Source organism: Crassostrea angulata, chromosome 1 (assembly GCF_025612915.1).
Source record: "Crassostrea angulata isolate pt1a10 chromosome 1, ASM2561291v2, whole genome shotgun sequence".
Taxonomy (NCBI): Eukaryota; Metazoa; Mollusca; class Bivalvia; order Ostreida; family Ostreidae; genus Magallana; species Magallana angulata.
The window spans coordinates 23,099,106-23,117,109 of record NC_069111.1 but is presented as its reverse complement, the minus strand read 5'-3'; the positions used below and the strand labels follow the sequence as shown (position 1 = coordinate 23,117,109).

The following is an 18,004-nucleotide window of genomic DNA, read 5'->3' as shown; positions in this document are numbered from 1 at the left end:
CTAACGTTTAACATATTCATTTTTGGTCTAAAATTAACATAGACGACTCGATTGTGGTCATAGCACATACGCATGCATTTCAATCGAATTCGGAATTATAACGTAGACCTTAACTGGACAGGTGATGGTTTCGCTTCCACGTTCTACCGAACTCCCTTTCACTGTAGGTGAGCAGGAGGAATACATATTGTCCTAAGTGCTTTACAAAGTGAACAATTTCTGTTGTTTTTTAAATCATTTGTCATCAAAGTCAAATTCTTTAGATTTGGGTTCATTTAATCTTTGTGGAATTAAGAATATCAAGCAATGTACTTTTTAATTTAGGGTAAACCCGAAGTTGTTCTTTGACATTTTTTGTTTATTTTATCAAATTAAATGCGGGGAATTCGAAGGAAATGGTAATTCAAATTGTAATTAATTTGCTACTACTTTCCGTAAATCATATAGATTAAAGAATAGACTAGGCCGGATTTGAACTTATTTATACGATGATTGCTTTGGTATAGATTATTTATTAAAATGTATCCTGTCTATGTTCGGGCAATTTAATGGTTTTGCACTGTTAATTGAATAATTGAAACTTTAGGGTTTTTCAATATAAGATCAATAAAATAAATTGTAAATACATGTGATAACCATATGAATTGTTGATACTTTTTGTAATATTTCAAATATTTTCCACAGTTCAATGAAGAGCATTTATGGATCAAATACCAATAAAAAACAACATTAATTACACCAGAGATTGTATGTTTCCTGGTTGTCTTATTCTAACAAAGAACATTGACAAACCGAAATCAATGATAACTAATTAATTAATTTTTGTATGAAAAAAACCCGTCAATCATACACTAGGAAAATTTTTCCCCGTAGCTCAAAGCTCAGTTTTTATGGTAAATTTCTCAGTTATTTTACTTGTACCGGTTGTCCTGGTGTTTTGTTTTTGTTTTTATGTAAGGTAGTGTGAAAATTCGATCCACTTCAACTTGACCAACGCTGAAATTGAAAAGAAAACGTAAAGATTGTATCCTGTGTTAAAATAATAAAACCTCCATGATATATGATTTATTTTCTCTAAATGTATATAAAGAAAACTGTCTATTTTATACTTATTGCAAATTTGAATATCTGGGCATACGGATTTGTTGAGTTGTTTTTGATTTTCCAGAACTTTATAGACCTCAGTAATGCAAAAACAACGCAATATTGGAATAGTAGCGGTGGACGTATTGTCCATTAGTCTGGCGTCTCCCGTAGTGACCAGGATAAGTCCAATTACCTACGCTGCTTATAATGTTGACTCCAATGGATGTTATTGTCCATAATTGATTTCGGTGTTATGGCCTTTATCAGGTCGAACTCATTTTCTCCACCTAGGTCTGTCTGATAGAAAGAACGCAAAAGTCCAATGTAGGTTACAAAGGTACATGCACTTCGTTCATAACGTATATCAACATTATAAACATCTTTAAGTTTTGCTTCTGAAATGTTTGGAATGTTACATTTAAGACATTTGATTAACTCCTGGATGGGCATCGTAAATCAATTACCTTCGTTTGTAGAAGTCACGCATTATTCCAAAGCTCGAGTTTATTGATAATGAAAAGGTCAGATACTTCATATGGATGATTCCCTTGTCTACAAACTAAAATTTATTATTTGTTAAACGGTAATAAAACGGTCAAATATCGTCATTCAATAAAATATATCATCGATATATAGAGCATTAATGTTTTGGTTTGAAAAAGGACTAATTTCAATCGCCTGCTTTATACCATATCATAAAACGGAAAATATGGATATGGAAATGACAAGTGGATGCCTTTTTCATTATCGATAACTTTTAATAGCACTTTTCATGCTTGCAACATGGTCATTACTTGTGTTCTAACAGCTTCAAGTTATCCTCTATGTACTCTCTTCAGAATCACATTGATTTCAGAAATATTACCCGTAACGGAAGAAAAGTTTGTGTAACATTACCACCGCGATACATTTATGTAAAAAGTACTCGTCTGGCTTTTCCATCTGTGTAACATATTAATCGACGGAATGGTGTAAATTGCTTTCTTCGTTGTTGCATACAGTCTTTAACTGTTGCGGTCATTGTAGAAAATGTTTAAATGGGCTTTTCCCCTGCATTTAGATATGTTTATAAAGTGAGCATTGACAGGTGTGCGGTATTATATCTTATGTTCCATAGAAAATTTTTTAGCCATTTTTTGAGCGGTTTTATGTTTGAAACGAAAAGAAAGTTTTTTTTTTAAAAGAAGCAAAAGCTGATTGAAAACAAAATTGTACATTTCAATTTCACATTAATTGATGAAGTTTAGAATTGTCAATATATTAATACATGTATCTTGGTTACAACGAAAAGAAAGGTTTTATTTTAAAGAAGCAAACGCTGATTGAAAACAAAATTGTACAATTCAATTTCACATTAATTGATGAAGTTTAGAATCGTCAATATATTAATACATGTATCTTGGTTACGTCGTAAAGCAACAAGATGGATCGAATCATTGACGTCATTGCTATGTTTTGAACTGTAAATGACGGAAATGAAGTTCATACCGACGAACTGCTGATGAAACAGCACCCACCGGCATCAGTGTACTAATGCGGCTACCCAAGGCCCACTGGTGTGTTCTGACGATACACAGCAGCATCCGTACAAAATGTCATGGCTCGAACAGTGTAGACGGCAATGACACTACACAGCAATGATTAAATTGCACTCACATTGTGTTTCAGTTTTCTGGCCATTTTTTTAAAAATAAAAATTCGTTTAATCAATTTTAAAGTTTATTGATATACTTATGTATGCACAATTATGATTTTTTTTTAATTCAGTGAAAATTATTTTAAAATGGTTCAACAAATGCAGAAAATCACCCTACTCAAATTTACTAGGAAAGATTCTTGTGAAACTAATAATTATAATTCAAACGGAAATTCGCACAAGTACTCCGTATATTATCCTTATTTTTGTACAAGTAAAATCGAGAGCCGTCGCTACAAGACAAGTATCGGTTTACTGTCATTTCAAGTGGAAAATGTCAAATCCAGATTGTTTCTATATATACCAGTAGTTGATGACTCTCAGACCAGTACTGTGTAGTATACATACATTTCTGTGAGGGAGAATCCAGACCAACACTGTCAACTCAGGCGTGATGTACCAGTCCCATATTTACATCAATTTTATTATGATAGCGATACATGTAACTCTCTCTCTCTCTCTCGTACGTAAATGATTTGACCTCCTTAACTGTGACCACTTTAATATATTTACTCATGCCATTCAGTGTGAAGCCAAGCTAAAGGAGCTTTTAAACAGAATAATGCTGTTAAATCAAATACAATCAAATAGATTTTTTATAGCAAATTATCTGCCTGAAATCATCTGCATCTTATTTTTCAGAAAGATTTTCAGATACAAATATGTGTAGTTACAAGCGAGGTAATGTTCTAAGATGATAATTCTTTATTGTGTGGAGTGTAGAAAATAAAGACTCATACTATGCACTATCTATTGCATGTACGTGTTCACCTGTCTGCATCCTTTGAGTATTTTTCACTAATACTGCATTTTCTATAGGCATTTTTAAATTAAGGTATATAACTACATATTTTTTAAAAGGCTGAGGGTTAAACCAAGACCATGTCCCTTAATGTGTAAATAATAATAAAAAACAACAATTGTTCACTTTGCTACCTAGATGAATCATTTAATAAACTATCAATGTTGAACAATAATGTACAAATTGATGTAATTTACAAAAGAACTGAGTAAAAAACAATCAACAACTTATATAAAATAACAGAAAAAATAGATATGGAATTTCAGTACAATCCTTAACAAATCATTGTAAAAATGTTGTTATAAATCAACAAGGACAACGCAACAACACTGACAACAAAGTGTTGTTTCTGCTTATTGCACAACATAAAGATCTCAATTAAAACTAATATACGTCAACATTTGTGTGAGAAGACTATCAAAAGATATCTTCAATAATACAAACACACTCTAGGAATTTCAGGTGGGTGGATCAAAGAAGATTGTTGTAAAAAGACTCTCGAAATGAGTTGAGGATAGAAAGGTCTATGGATGTGTGTATTTGTTGTTTTCCCTGAATTTCTATTGGAGATGTTCAAAGATGTTTTTCTTCCAATTTACCAAGCAAACAAAATAGAGACATGCAAAATAATAATGAGTCTTCTGATTCAATAACTCTTTTTACTTTTAAATCAAAAAGTAATTCATATTAGTTTTTTGACATTTAAGCATATTTGCTATTTGATATCCATTTAATATCTCATAAGTTTAGAATTATGTGCCTGAATAACATCAACACAATATATAGGGCTTTTTACTTACTCTACTTAATTAAATTTTAGACCATGGTATTCGCTTTAGACATAAAACAGAACAAGAATTTTATTTGATGTTGAAATATATAATTGGAAAATAAGATATCTAATTTGATGAAAGACAGTAAAGTGACTTTAAAAATTATGAACAGTAATTTGTGTGTTTTTATTCTGGTGGGAAATAAAATTGCTGCTGAGTAAAAAATCTCGCAAATATTGCCAGAAATAGAGTTAGTATTTTATTCATTGCGGTATAAAGATGCAACGAGACACACTCCTACATCACAATATCAAACAGAATAATCTTCAAGTACGCATATATGTACCTTTCATCAACATTAATTAACGAAAATTTTCAGACTCTACTTTCTACAAATTGATCATATACATGAATACCACACACTGTTAGGATAAGTTATTTTATCAACATAAATGTCTCTACATTGTACATGTATTACACATTAGAAAAAAATTACAAAGAGCACCAAACAGTTACAGCCTGCCTCCATATTAACATTCCCCTTATACTCACTATTTATTCTTGGTTTATGAAAAGTCTTCAAGTGGTACAAGCTATTCTACAATATAGTTATACAACTGTAACCTGTTCAACATAACGTTTTAAAACTATTTCAACCAATTATGATCATTGGCAAAGCTAGAAATGTTACAATGTCTTGAGGTTAATAATCTTAAGTCTGTAATCTACTAAAGTACTTTGAATTTGAGCTTCTGGTTCATATTAGGAATGTCAATATACAAAAGATTTAAGATAATTGAACTTTTAAGAAATTGAATCTTAACACTAAATATGTTAAAAAAAATGATAATATGTATGTTTGTTTGTTTATACCTTTTTAAATTTCATCCCCTCCATAGGGATACTACCTCATACCTCAGAACTCTTTCATTGTGTGATTTTCCTATATCCACAAATTGATTGAAAATGGCCTAAATTGACTTAAAACAAGGGGCCCATGGGCCAAATCACTCACCTGAGTAACGACAGTCATGATAAAATCAGCTTTATGGTGTCATATACAAAATATCTGGACAATGTAGTATTATTGATCTTGTATAAAAAGATTTTCAAATTTCCCCCCAGATATTTTTGTTAAATATTTAGCCCCTTTTGTAACGCTATGAATTCAAAGTCATATTACTTATTGAGCATTGTGGTTCTCGAGAAGACCTTAAACAATTTTATTGCTCATGTATATATAAACCTACATCAAACTTTGAATCCCTTGTGGGGCCCAAGAATTGTCAATGGGCCACAGACTATAACTGAGAATAAAAATCAATAATATGACAAGATGCTTGAATAGAAGTAATACCATATATTATTACATTTGAATTTCCGAAAATAATTTAAAAATTTTCCAATGTATAATTCAACCATCGCCCCCCCCCCCCCTTTTGGGGGATCATGATATGATTTGAACTAACTTGAATCTACTCTGTCTGAGGATGCTTCCACACTAGTTACAGCTTTTTTGGTTAAATGGTTTTTGAGAAGATTTATCTCTGTATATTAAATCCTATGAAAAAAATTCACCCCTCCCCCATTAAGGCATACATGATCTCGGATTGATTTCATGCATGATTTTATGACAAAGTCCTTGCAGTTACTAGCTGTCTCTCAACTACAGAATTACATGTACATGACTATAAAGCACCTTATCATTTTATGAACACAAGTTGTTGGGACTACTGTTTTGAATTATTAGATTATCATATTTAAATATTTCTGTGCATGTAAATTTTTATATAAAGCTACATACATGTATGAATAAAATACTGTTGAGGACAGACATGTACATGATATTATTTAAAGTGTTTTAAAATGATGGATAAACTGCCAAGAGGTCAAACTAAATAAATATTAGTGATTTTGGCGCTACCAAATAGAACTGCTTTGGTGATAAAAGGAGGGAAGCTTAAAATTTCATACAAAACTGCTTTTTCATACACATCTTATAAAAATTAAAACTTGTAATAATCGAATGATCTACTGCCACGGTGAAAAATATTCAGAAAATAATAAAACATTGTACGATTTAGTAGATGTTTGGTTTAACATTTGTGTTTAAGACAAAATGCTGAACTAAATAGAAGTTATAGAACTGTCTGCTGCTCTCAGGGTTGTAAAAAATGAAAAAAAAATTGTGTACCTTCATGTATAAAACAAACAACATTCAAAAGTAACAAAAAGATAGAGAATGAATTCAACAGGTCATTGCTAGCAATTTTAGATGAACATTGAACAGAACAGTCATCTTGTTCTTATTCATAGCAGATAAACTGACATATTTTTCATTTTTTTGGCCAAATAATGCCTTTGGATATGTTAACATACAGGTAAAGTATAAATTCCATCAGTTGAAATGATTTTAATTTTTTAATATATACATTTCACTATAACATATGCATGCAGGCATATTTATATACGTAGAATGACTGCATCATATTCAACAGTAAATTTGGTTACTTCATGTATTTACAAACATATACATGTAGGCATGTATACCATAAATTAAAAGTAAGGTAGCTACAACATACATGTACTATAGATAAATTAACAACAATATTGCACTTATTTAGCACTTGATGACAAAGTTCAAATAAACATTTTGGCTGGAATGTGCTCCAAAGACAAAATTCAGCTACTTTTTATGCTTTGTATTTGGCATAACTAGATGTAAAAAAAAATATGATCTCATGGATGCCTTATATTGAATCTTAAATAGGATGTTACCTGAGAAGTGGCCATTTTGTTTACAATTTACATGTACCATATATTATACTAAATAATATTAGCATGTTTAAATAACCACAATATGAATGTATTATTTCCCATTTCACTTATCACATTTGGTCTAAAGACAACCAATAAATTATCTTCTGACTAGACTTCCTTCTGGACCTAACATTCTGAACATCAATAGTGTCTATCCTGAAATGATTTCCATCTATATGGATCCATCGCTGGCATTGGAGAAAACACAGCCATGTGTTTGAGTATCAATTGGAGGAATAAGACATAATAAACTAAAGAGAATATCTATCAGGATGTTAACACTGGTTTCTGCTGCGCATCGATTAAATCTGTGAATTAAATAGGCATTCATCACATAAAAATGATATCTACGTTTGGGAGATTTTTTAAAGTATTATATGTAGTGAACATGAATCAGTTAACAATGTTTTTGTCTTAAAACACACACCATTATGAATACAAAACTATATATAGCAAACACGGCATAAACTTGTAATAGTAATTTCATAAACCAGGACAAGAAAATTGAGCAATAATCAAAAAAGCGTTAATTTTGATTTATCTCTAATTAAATGGAACAAATGTATTTTTCTTTCAAATCTACAGCAAAAAGCTTTAAAAAATTTCTGAAATCCATACCATTCTTACCAATGTTTAAACTTGAAAACCAAACAAATCTTAAACCTTCTTACTTTCCTTTTTACATCCCCTATTAATTTTTTCTACATTATTTATCAAATACATGTATCAGAAGTTAACCCAAACTACTAGACAGCAGTCTACATGTGTACTTTATTTAGATTGAATGTCTGCATTAGCAGTCTAACAGATCACTGGACTGTACCTGCTATGATCCAATGCCACGGGAGGGTAATGTATGTGAGATAGGAATTCAGTGCCACACTTGTGGCTCTCTTCTGCTCTTTGAAAAGCATCCAGGCCTGTCCAAAGGCTTTGCCCAAGAATCCATTAGCATGTGTAGACTGCTCCAATTCTGCAACAGCAAATGCTGTGCCATCAATTAAATGTACATGTAGCTTTCTTTGAGATCTTTTTTAAAATATGTTTATCTTGATAAATGAAAAATTTTCTTAAAACCTCTCCAAATGATATTTAGTTGAATTATTATAATTACATGTTTATACATTGATAAAAATCAATTTGTCATTGCCATATCATGGCCAGCCTGTTTATTATGAAGTTTAATAACCACATACATTACATCCCTCGTCTTTGAAAGGGGACATAAACATGAACAGTGTGCATAAATTGGCAATTAACATAAAACTTAATCTCTTGACTCACCACTCTGTAATGTCGTAGCTTCCACTTCCTGGCAGTTGACTATGCCGGCATTGACATCCTCTGTTTCTGAACGTGACTTTTTCATGCTGAGACGACGGATCCCTCCCCGAACCAATGAACCGAACGATTCACTTGGATCACTCATCCTGCGATGTGTGTACTGGTTTTGTTGATTGGGATCCTGAGCCTTAGAAGAAACAGAGCATTTTTATAAAACATATATATATATATATATATAGATAAAATATGTTTTTGACTTTCCTTCCCCTTTAATTCACATAGGTATATGCATGCATATTATATACATGCGTTTACTGACAAATGTTGTGTATGTATTGATTTCCTGAACACTGTATTTACATGTTTGAAACATTTCAATTCATGTACTTCCTAAACTCTCTCTTTTCTCTCTAATATTCAAGTCATGAGCGGTGAATGTCTTAACTTCACCTACTACGATCTGATTGGACAAGAGTCAGTCGAAAATTTTCATCAGCAAAGATGATACGGCATATAGCTCGTGGGATCAGGTGTCAACCCAGAATGATGTCCATACTAAATAAGTGCATTCTTAATAGCACATTTGGCTGCAACTATAAAGACATCAAATATTCAGCCTGCTAAAAATTAAAAAATCTGAAAAACCTCTTTTTAAATCTGATGAAGCCCTGTTTCGCTCATCTTCACAATGTCAAGTTATTGTGAACATGGAACTCCAAACAAACTGCGTGGGTTTCCGTAATTACAAAACCTTGACATTGTGAAGATGCGAGTCGCTTTACCAGCTCTTACTCTCTCTCTCTCTCTCTCTCTCTCTCTCTCTCTCTCTCTCTCTCTCTCCAAATTGTTGAATAAAGTCATTCAGAACATAAGAATAATTTTGAATATTAGTATACATAAGAAAAGTATTTGTTTTTCGACCTGCAGTACACTATTTTCACTTTTTTTAATGCAGTTGCAATGTTTCAACTACAAGCGTTGTTGTGGCGGCGGCATGTATTTGTTGCAGGTGGAGTGACCAGCTGACTGAGTCTAGCAAGCTGCTGACGTAAACATCGACTCTAAACAAGTGGGAAAATCAACGGTATTTTGAAGCGAACTCTACTAGCTCAAACTTAATGAAATATATAAATCAACATGTTCTTCAGGAAATACCACAGCTACTAGGTTTGAAAAGCCCTGTGTATAAGCATTATGGGATATTTAGTACAGTACAAGCTGCAGGAAGTTAAACGACGTTCTTCTTCATACCAACACTAAAATCATTGCTATCGCAATCAGAGATTGCGTCAACTACATTACACATTACTTTCAATTACATCAAAATTTGTAATAAATTACACTCAATTACCATTACAAATTACCATTACACCATCCCTGGTCACGATCAAAACTTTAACACAGCATCTCGTAGCTAGTTTCGGCGGCCATTTGCATTTTGTTATAATTTAGTCTGATTCGTCATGATGTTTGCAATAATGTCCTTTATTAGAGTCAATCATTTTACTGACTTGAGTATCTAAAAATGCGGTCCTAAATCCAGGAAATTTTTTTCTAGAATTCTCAAGTGCACTAGAGATATTTATTTCACTCATTTAATGATAAAAATTGGCAATGCTCAATATTAAATCAGATGCACGCTGGCCTGAGATCCAATGAATAAATTTTTGATGGCCTTATATTACAATTAAAAACTAATTGGGGCCTATATTCACCATTCAAAACACCAAGTAAATTTATAAAAAGCATGGCTTTCATGAATACCTGTTCATCGTTGAAATCCTCTAGTTTGAAGTTTTCTTTGTTGGGTGTTTCTGGACCTGACCCCGGGACTCTACTGACAGCAATCTCTGCATGACCTTTGCTCTTTGGCCCCCGCATCCTGACAAACTCCACCCTCTTGTTCTGTTTTATCATTCCTAAAGACATGGTCTGCATCATCTTTGACGTCAGGCTCAACTGGATTTCAAAAGTCAATCACATAACTAACCAACTGATCAACTAAAAGTTAGCTGAAAGTTAACCATTTATAAGCATTGCATACATTTAAAACTTGCTGCTAAAAATCTTGTCCTCTCTGGCCTGTTTTAAAAATTAACTTCAATGCTAAATTACTGCAGCTTATTCCGAACATATATTTTTTATAAATCGTAAAGACTCATTACCGGTATTCATTTAGGATTTATACATTTCTAATTTAGATTTCTTTGGCAGCTTACCCTGGCATCGTACACTTTCTTCAGAACTTCATAACGCACTGCTCCAAGAAAGATAACTCCCTGTGCCCTGCCATGCCTGTCTGATGCTGTTAGTTCTACAGACACTAACTCGCCATCTCTTACCACTATGTCTCCAAAAGCCTGAGTATAATATTAAGAATATAAAATGTTGTTTTTTTTTTTAATTATATAAAATATCAATCAATTTTAAACACACATTGATGCTTTAGTGTAAATGTTCCAATTTCTAGCTGCATTTTCTTTTTTAAGAAGGGTATAATTGAATAACTGGTAGTGTAATTTTTATTTTTTTTTAAATGTACTAGAGGTATTCAATGTATAATGATGGCATATTGAACAATTTTGAATCATTTTAAATTAGTAATGTATACAAGGAAATATTCGCCCCCATTTCATTTCCACCCCTTTTGCTCTGATTGGCAATGGGCCAATTCGAATGGCTCAAATTATATTTCTTAAAACACAACTTTGACTGAGTGAATTCATGGCAGCGAAACTGTTTGCAACTGGAGAAAGGCAAAAATAACACGGAACAAAAATAACCTTGTATCAATAAATTTGTACTGTTAGATAACAGGGAAAATGAAATGAGCCAAAGTTACATGACTGACAACATAAGAACCAGTCATTTTGCACCTTAAACTTTGTTGAGGATATATCTTTCATTGTTGAATAAAAGAAAACTTAATTTTGTCAAAAAATCTTCGTTAAATGACTCATTTTATTTCATATTTTAATCAAACGAAAGTTTATGCATATATTCACAAAGAGATTTGCATGAATTTCAAGTCACATTTTACAATATCTTAGATGCATTGCCCATAGACTTCAATGAAAAATTCAAGGTGCAAATAATTGGACAATAATCAAAATTTTGAAAATTAATTTTTGGTGGAGTATCTTTATTTGCATGATAACAACTTCAAAATGATATCATGGTTAAGAATATCAGACCATTCATTTATTCAGTACAAAATGATGTCATTATACATAGAATACCTTAAATTACCTCTTCAAAGTTATCAACAGTAAAATATATGTTAGGATAAGTGAGTTCTTCTTCCGTTCCTTTATCATCCATTCTTCTTTTACTTGGAGAAGGGTAAACTCTCTGTTACGGTAAAGTTTAAAAATAGGTTTTGTAAATCAAGGACCACTAGCTGACAATGTGAAATTTATTTTACGATAAGAAAACTATGCATATAATGTTTATACAAACCTGTGAGAATTTTCTAAGAATTTGAAGATGATGTTCACTTGTTCTTGTACAAACTGCACATGTGGCTGTGTACACAAGCTGAAAAATGAATAAACATTCTACACTTATCCACCATTTGTAAAGTGATATGATTAGGAAAACTGAACATTTTTCAAAAAATGTTTAATTTATTCTTTACATGGAAAATCATTAACTTTCAGATTTAGCTACCATGTTTCAATTAAAATACAGTCAATAAATCAGGAAGTGTATATATTCTATGCAGGGTAATATGTGCAAGTGTTTATATATCTGTCTCCTTTTATTCATTTATCCTTTTGCCCCTTGAGGACCACTAATTGATCAATATAAATAAAGAAGATGAACATCACATTATATATGCAGCAGGGACCTTTTTTTTACCTGGTGTGATATAATGTTCATGTACACAGTCTCCTCCCAGTCTATTGTTTTATCCTCAAGGGCGGGGAGCGACTTAGAGTCTCTTCTATATACTTCAATTTCAGGCTGTAAAAAAAATTTCAAATGTTATTTCTGATTTATAAGTCTGTATTGTAAATGTAAGATTAAAAAGGTGAATTTCTACTAAAATACTTCTTTCTTGTGTGTTTATTCAATGAGAAAAATTTTCCTTCTTGGAAATTCCACATAAATGCCTTTACCATAACTTAACTCTTTAATCTAATATTAAATGTAAAGGAGGGATTACCAAAATCACAATTAAATGCAAGAAATACAATGTCATCCTTAATTTAAAGTCATTATACATCATATACAAACAGACAATAACAGAGAAATTACCAAATCAGAATGAAATGCAAGAAATATATATCCTTTATTTTGACCAACTGCTACAAGTGGTGAAACACACATACATGTAACTAAAGCTGATTTTACCAATGAGTTTCACAAATAAGTACCCAGTCAGGCATGTACATGTACATCTTATCATTCAAACAGACCATTAAAGCAGGACTTACTCTAAATGTAAATGACTTGTTTTTTGGATTGTGAGTTTTTCTGACATAAAACAACATGTCATCTCTCTGATCATCAGGCAATTTGGAAGGATCAATGAAGTACTTGGTAAAGATATCAGTCCAAAAGGAAGTGGAATCATTCATCACCTCAAATCCTGCAATGAAAATATACATGTATCTGAAATTGCAAAATTTTATTTCCCAGTCTGTGTCTGTGTTCATGTCTTCTAAAACCAAGGGAAGATACTGTTGATACACTAAAGACCTGATTAGTCTAGGGGTCAAGTTTTAACAATTCAGAATCTACACTTTCTTAGACTGCTTGCATAGTAATTTTACAATTTGTAGCATTGTAGTTCTTGAGAAGATTTTTAAACATTTTCCCTATATATTTTTATCTTAAACTTTGAACCCCTTCTGGGGTCCCAGTATTGGTCCGGGGGTCACGGTTTTTACAATTTAGAATCTTCATTACATATACATGTACAAGCTTTGGCTAAAATTTTGGCATTTCTGGTGCAATGGTACTTGAGAAGAAGATTTTTTTAAGATACATACCCTACATGTATTAACACTGTTTTACTATTATCTCCCTTTAAAAGCAATATGAGCTGCAATTTAAATCAGAAATTTTTTTTTCACAAAAATGTTATTTTCTGCTAAAATGACAAAAAATAACATGGCTATTAAATTTCTGTTACCTTTATTTTTGTGGGAAAAGCTGTTAAGAAGCCTTAATTGAAGTAAAATTGAATTATTATCATCCTGTGCAAAAATTGATTTGCTATATATTCCTTAGAAAAGAAATCTTCCTTCTGACAAAAACGAATGATTTTTCAAATCTTATTTATCATAAAAGTTTTTAAAAGTTACATGCAGACTTGTCATTCTAACAGGTTTTTGGACCAAAATAAAATTCTAAAAAATACAGCTCATAAATCCTCATATTGCTTTTAAAAAAAAGGGTTCACTTTTTAATTTTACAATTTAGAATCCTCTTTCCATACGAATGCTTTGTACCAAGTTTGGGTAAATTTGGCCCAGTGGTTCTAGAATAGAATTCAAAAATGTGAAAAGTTTACAGATGGATTGACTGATGGACAGATAACCTACAACAGGTGATATCAGAAAAGCTTACTTGAACCTTTGGTTCAGATGAGCTATGAAGTATATATCAATTTGATATATACACTTATTATACAACTTCTGATTTAAAACATTTATTTTAAAATCAGTCAGTTTTGAATTGAAGCAAGACTTGCAAGAAAAATAAAAATCTCATTATCTGTAAGTATCTTGAATATGCATGTAAGATTGACATTCAATAGAAAAAATGTGCTCATTTTCAACACTAGGAGGTAAAATGTGTAATATATACCTTGAGAAATTTATTGCAAAACTCTTTTCTAGCCTAAGCATTATTTTTAGAATATCTTGGAACATTGTTTTCAAAATTGCAACATAGGAGGAGGTGAGAAATTTTTGTGACACTGTCAGTGTCATTTAAATTTTCATGACAATATCTGATAACAAATATTTTGTATCCTTCAGTTTATTCATTTCTGGAATCATATATCCAATACTGTTCAAGAACTCAACTTCAAAAAAAATTCTGCATGAAGCCAAATATATGCATTTCTGAACTGAGGTTATCTTAGTGAAAAGTAATTTATTAATCTATGTTTTATATAACTGATCATTCTTCAAAACTTAATTATATCAAGCGCAGCAAAAGGCGGGCAAAGCTCTACTCGCAAAGCAAGGCTTAATGGTAAGTTGGTAACACGTAAGAAAATCAGTGAAAAATGAAAAATGAATCACGGGTACCGAGGGCTAAAATTTTCTTCCAGCCCTGGGTGCCGCCATACTGGCTGCCATTTTGTTTCAAAAAGTTAGTTCAATCATTTTTTATGTTTATTGTCCATTAACTCTATCAAAATCTTTCCAATGTTTCAATCAAAAGTAATTTAAACAAAAATAATTGACAGTACTTTAATTAAACAGGACATAAGACTAGTTTCACGTATGTCCTATCAAATAATTAGAGGAAAATAAAAGCATTAACATCAAGGAAATAATCTTTTAGATACTAAATAAAGTAAAATATTAGACTTATGAAGTTGATAATCCTTGAAATAAGAAATAAAAATTCTCAGAATCGCATACTTTTCCTCGGCTATTTACGAGGAGAAGTATGCGATTCTTTTATGTTAATGTATGAAACCAGACATCATAATGTAGAGTGGACTGAGCATGCGATGTTTAGTTTAACTTTTGCCTATTATTTGAGTCAGCAGGTGGATCTTACTATCTTCGTTTTGAACCATAAAAATCTGCACTCAGCCCAATGGTCACACTGCATTTACATATTACACTTTTAAAACAGGTCCAGTACAATCTCTTGATTTAGCTATATAGCTTCAAAAAGCTATATAGCTTTATAAAGCTATTCAAAATAGCTTAATAAAGCTATTAATATGAAGTTTTTGAAGAAAATATTTATTGTAAGAAATGGACGAAAAATCGCAATTAACTTGCTACTCATAATTGCGCCATTGACCATTATAAACTTGACCCAAATTAAAGATAGTTTTAACACTGCAGCTTTAAAACACTTTCAAGCAAAAAATATATTTCCATTGTTTGGGTAACTGTTCACCACTTTGTGTGCAATGAGGCGTGGATAAGTATGATATCCTCTCATTGTGATAAATTATTACCAATCAATTATCTTGTTCACCATAACTGACCTCCTTTATATTTCATTCAAGAAGTAACTGTGTGGTCATGAATCAGTTGCCCCAAAATTTTAGTGCAAAGTCTCTTAAGGAGACGCGAACTTATGAGTAATCTTTACATGCATTGTTTACAGAACAGTTCAAAGTTGAAAATTATCACTGCACTAAAGTGCGATTTTTTATACATACTGAAAAAATTACACATTTAAGAAAAATATATGACAAAATAGCTAAATGAAGTTACTCTGAATAGCTTAATAAAGCTATCTATCTTATTCAAGCTATATAGCTAAATCTGGAGATTGTACTGGACCTGCTTAAATAATACACCAGAGCAGTCCCATATATAATTCATGGTTTTAGATGTTTATATATATAATGTAGTTACTTTAAAGTAAAGTGTAAAATTTGTCATTTATCATATTCAGAGAGAGAGAGAGAGAGAGAGAGAGAGAGAGAGAGAGAGAGAGAGAGAGAGAGAGAGAGAGTTTAAGCTTGTGTAAAATCCAATCGCATGAAATCTGATTACAATTAGAACATTTTCATATATACTTTTCTTTCTCTAACAACAACTTAATGCTTTAAATTTAGTACCGATAAATGCATGTCCTTATATTTACTATTACAATTTACAGCTGATTTACATCCTAAATTTTACTTTTCCCAGCCTCAGTGTATAATTAATTTAAGAGGAAATTAATAATTACCGTCTGTGGAAATTATAGTAGATTCTTTAGTGCGTTCATTTTTAATAATCTGCATCAACTCCTGAAATGAATCACTGCTCTTAATCTCTGAATTTGATTTTTCTGAAGTAGGGGAAGGTGTCCGACTTTCCTCCATTGTTTATCATTTTTTGTCAAGTCGTACGTTGGATGATTACTTGTAGATAAGCGAATCATCGTTGATTCGGGTTTCTGAATGATGATTTATAGTCGAAGTATTCTACACTTAGTCGTAAATATCTGACGTTTTTCTGGCCTTTTTTTTTTAACGATTTTGATATTTTAAATGTCTGGCATTTAAATTGTCGAAATCGTTTAAAAAGCCAGTTAGACATCATGCATCAGATATTTCGGACTATTCTACTCTATACATTCGGCTTACAATTGCAATAATATGTTTTACGGTGCTACCGTTCTGGCAAGCGCAGCAAGATGCATCATTGTCAACCTAGTGTTATTTAGGTTTCAACGAACGTCAAAGAATTTTTGAGAAAGCATTGCTGTACAATAAGTATGCCAAAGGTATCGTCGGAGGTCCTAAATTCGTTACGGTCCTTGAGTCGTGTCCCTTTTGTTTTCTTCGCGTATTTCTCGAGATTAGGTTCTAGACTAGACATTCCGTGAAAAAAACATTTACTACGATATGTGACATCACTTATTACTATACAGCAGCCGGTAATGCGATCAAAAAAGGTAACATCTTTTATTTCAAATTTTATCTTCAACTATTGCTAAGATTTTTTATTCCCAAATAAAGTTACAGATTAAAATGGCCAAATACACGTCTTCACCTAAAATTTAAGAATATAACAGCGGTTGTCTCCTTTCTTGACATCCAGTCAATGTAAGTCATGTGATCTGATTTAAATATTCAAGGCCGAACAAGGATAATTTTTAGTTACGAGAAGTAAAGTTCCTTATAGCATTTGAAGTTTGTTTTGTGTTATTGTAGGTTTATCCCGTGTCCAAAAAGAAACAATAACAGATTATATTCCCCAACAAATTTCACAATGCATACAAAATGGTTAAGGAATATGAGGGTTTCAGTGAAAAAGGCATCAAGGATATTTAAAGTGCCAGATGCTACTCTCAGATATAGAGTTTTTCATAACGTTGACCCAGAGACTACAGTTTTTTGAAAGAGTCCGGTGTTATTGTGTTACGGTTTATTATATTGTGATCAATTTGTTATGAAATATTTATAGTTTATTTTCATAATTTGTTATATTGTGCAATTCGTTATTGTTAGCACTATTGTCCATTATCAACTAATGTTTAGATTGCTTTGGCCTCATAGTTTTGTTTATATCTGACGTCACGACTCTAGGACCAGTTTTCAAAATGGCCGTCTCCGCTTCATTGGTGCATAGACTGCTCACTTATTTGTTTATTAAATAAAAAATAATGAATACAATGTAAAGTTTTACTATGAAATAGATGTACTTTAGATATGCTATTAATAATTTAGTGTCACAATTTTCATTAAGTGATTAAAGTGGCAGACATTCTTAGGGTAACGACTCATGGACCTCCGAGGATACTAATTTTAAAGCTGCTTGGTCCGATTTTTTTGTAATTACAGTATCAAAATTTTTTTCATACAAATCATTTATCTTCGAAAGTTATGGACTTTCTCCTATT

At 31.7% G+C, this 18,004-nt stretch overlaps 1 protein-coding gene across 1 annotated transcript; it reads right to left on the bottom strand.

Annotated features, from left to right (window-relative positions):
- Nucleotides 1-3,702: 3,702 nt before the first annotated feature.
- LOC128158689 (uncharacterized protein KIAA0930 homolog) lies at nucleotides 3,703-16,490 on the bottom strand. Its single transcript, XM_052821635.1, has 10 exons — nucleotides 16,346-16,490; nucleotides 12,901-13,055; nucleotides 12,323-12,427; nucleotides 11,921-11,998; nucleotides 11,711-11,812; nucleotides 10,681-10,821; nucleotides 10,226-10,420; nucleotides 8,462-8,648; nucleotides 8,001-8,150; nucleotides 3,703-7,485 (listed from the first exon to the last, which is right to left on the bottom strand). Exons 1-10 carry the CDS (start codon nucleotides 16,479-16,481, stop codon nucleotides 7,445-7,447), a joined length of 1,290 nt encoding a protein of 429 aa, XP_052677595.1. The 5' UTR covers nucleotides 16,482-16,490; the 3' UTR covers nucleotides 3,703-7,444.
- Between the last annotated feature and the right edge of the window lie 1,514 nt (nucleotides 16,491-18,004).

What these genes read in the sequence shown, in the direction of transcription:
- LOC128158689 (XM_052821635.1), bottom strand. Translation starts at nt 16,481, where the DNA reads ATGGAGGAAAGTCGGACACCTTCCCCTACTTCAGAAAAATCAAATTCA. An exon ending in TACTATAATTTCCACAGACG is followed by an intron (nt 13,056 to 16,345) that starts GTAATTATTAAT and finishes TTTTCATTGCAG; the next exon opens with GATTTGAGGTGATGAATGAT. An exon ending in ACAAGTCATTTACATTTAGA is followed by an intron (nt 12,428 to 12,900) that starts GTAAGTCCTGCT and finishes TTTTTTTTACAG; the next exon opens with CCTGAAATTGAAGTATATAG.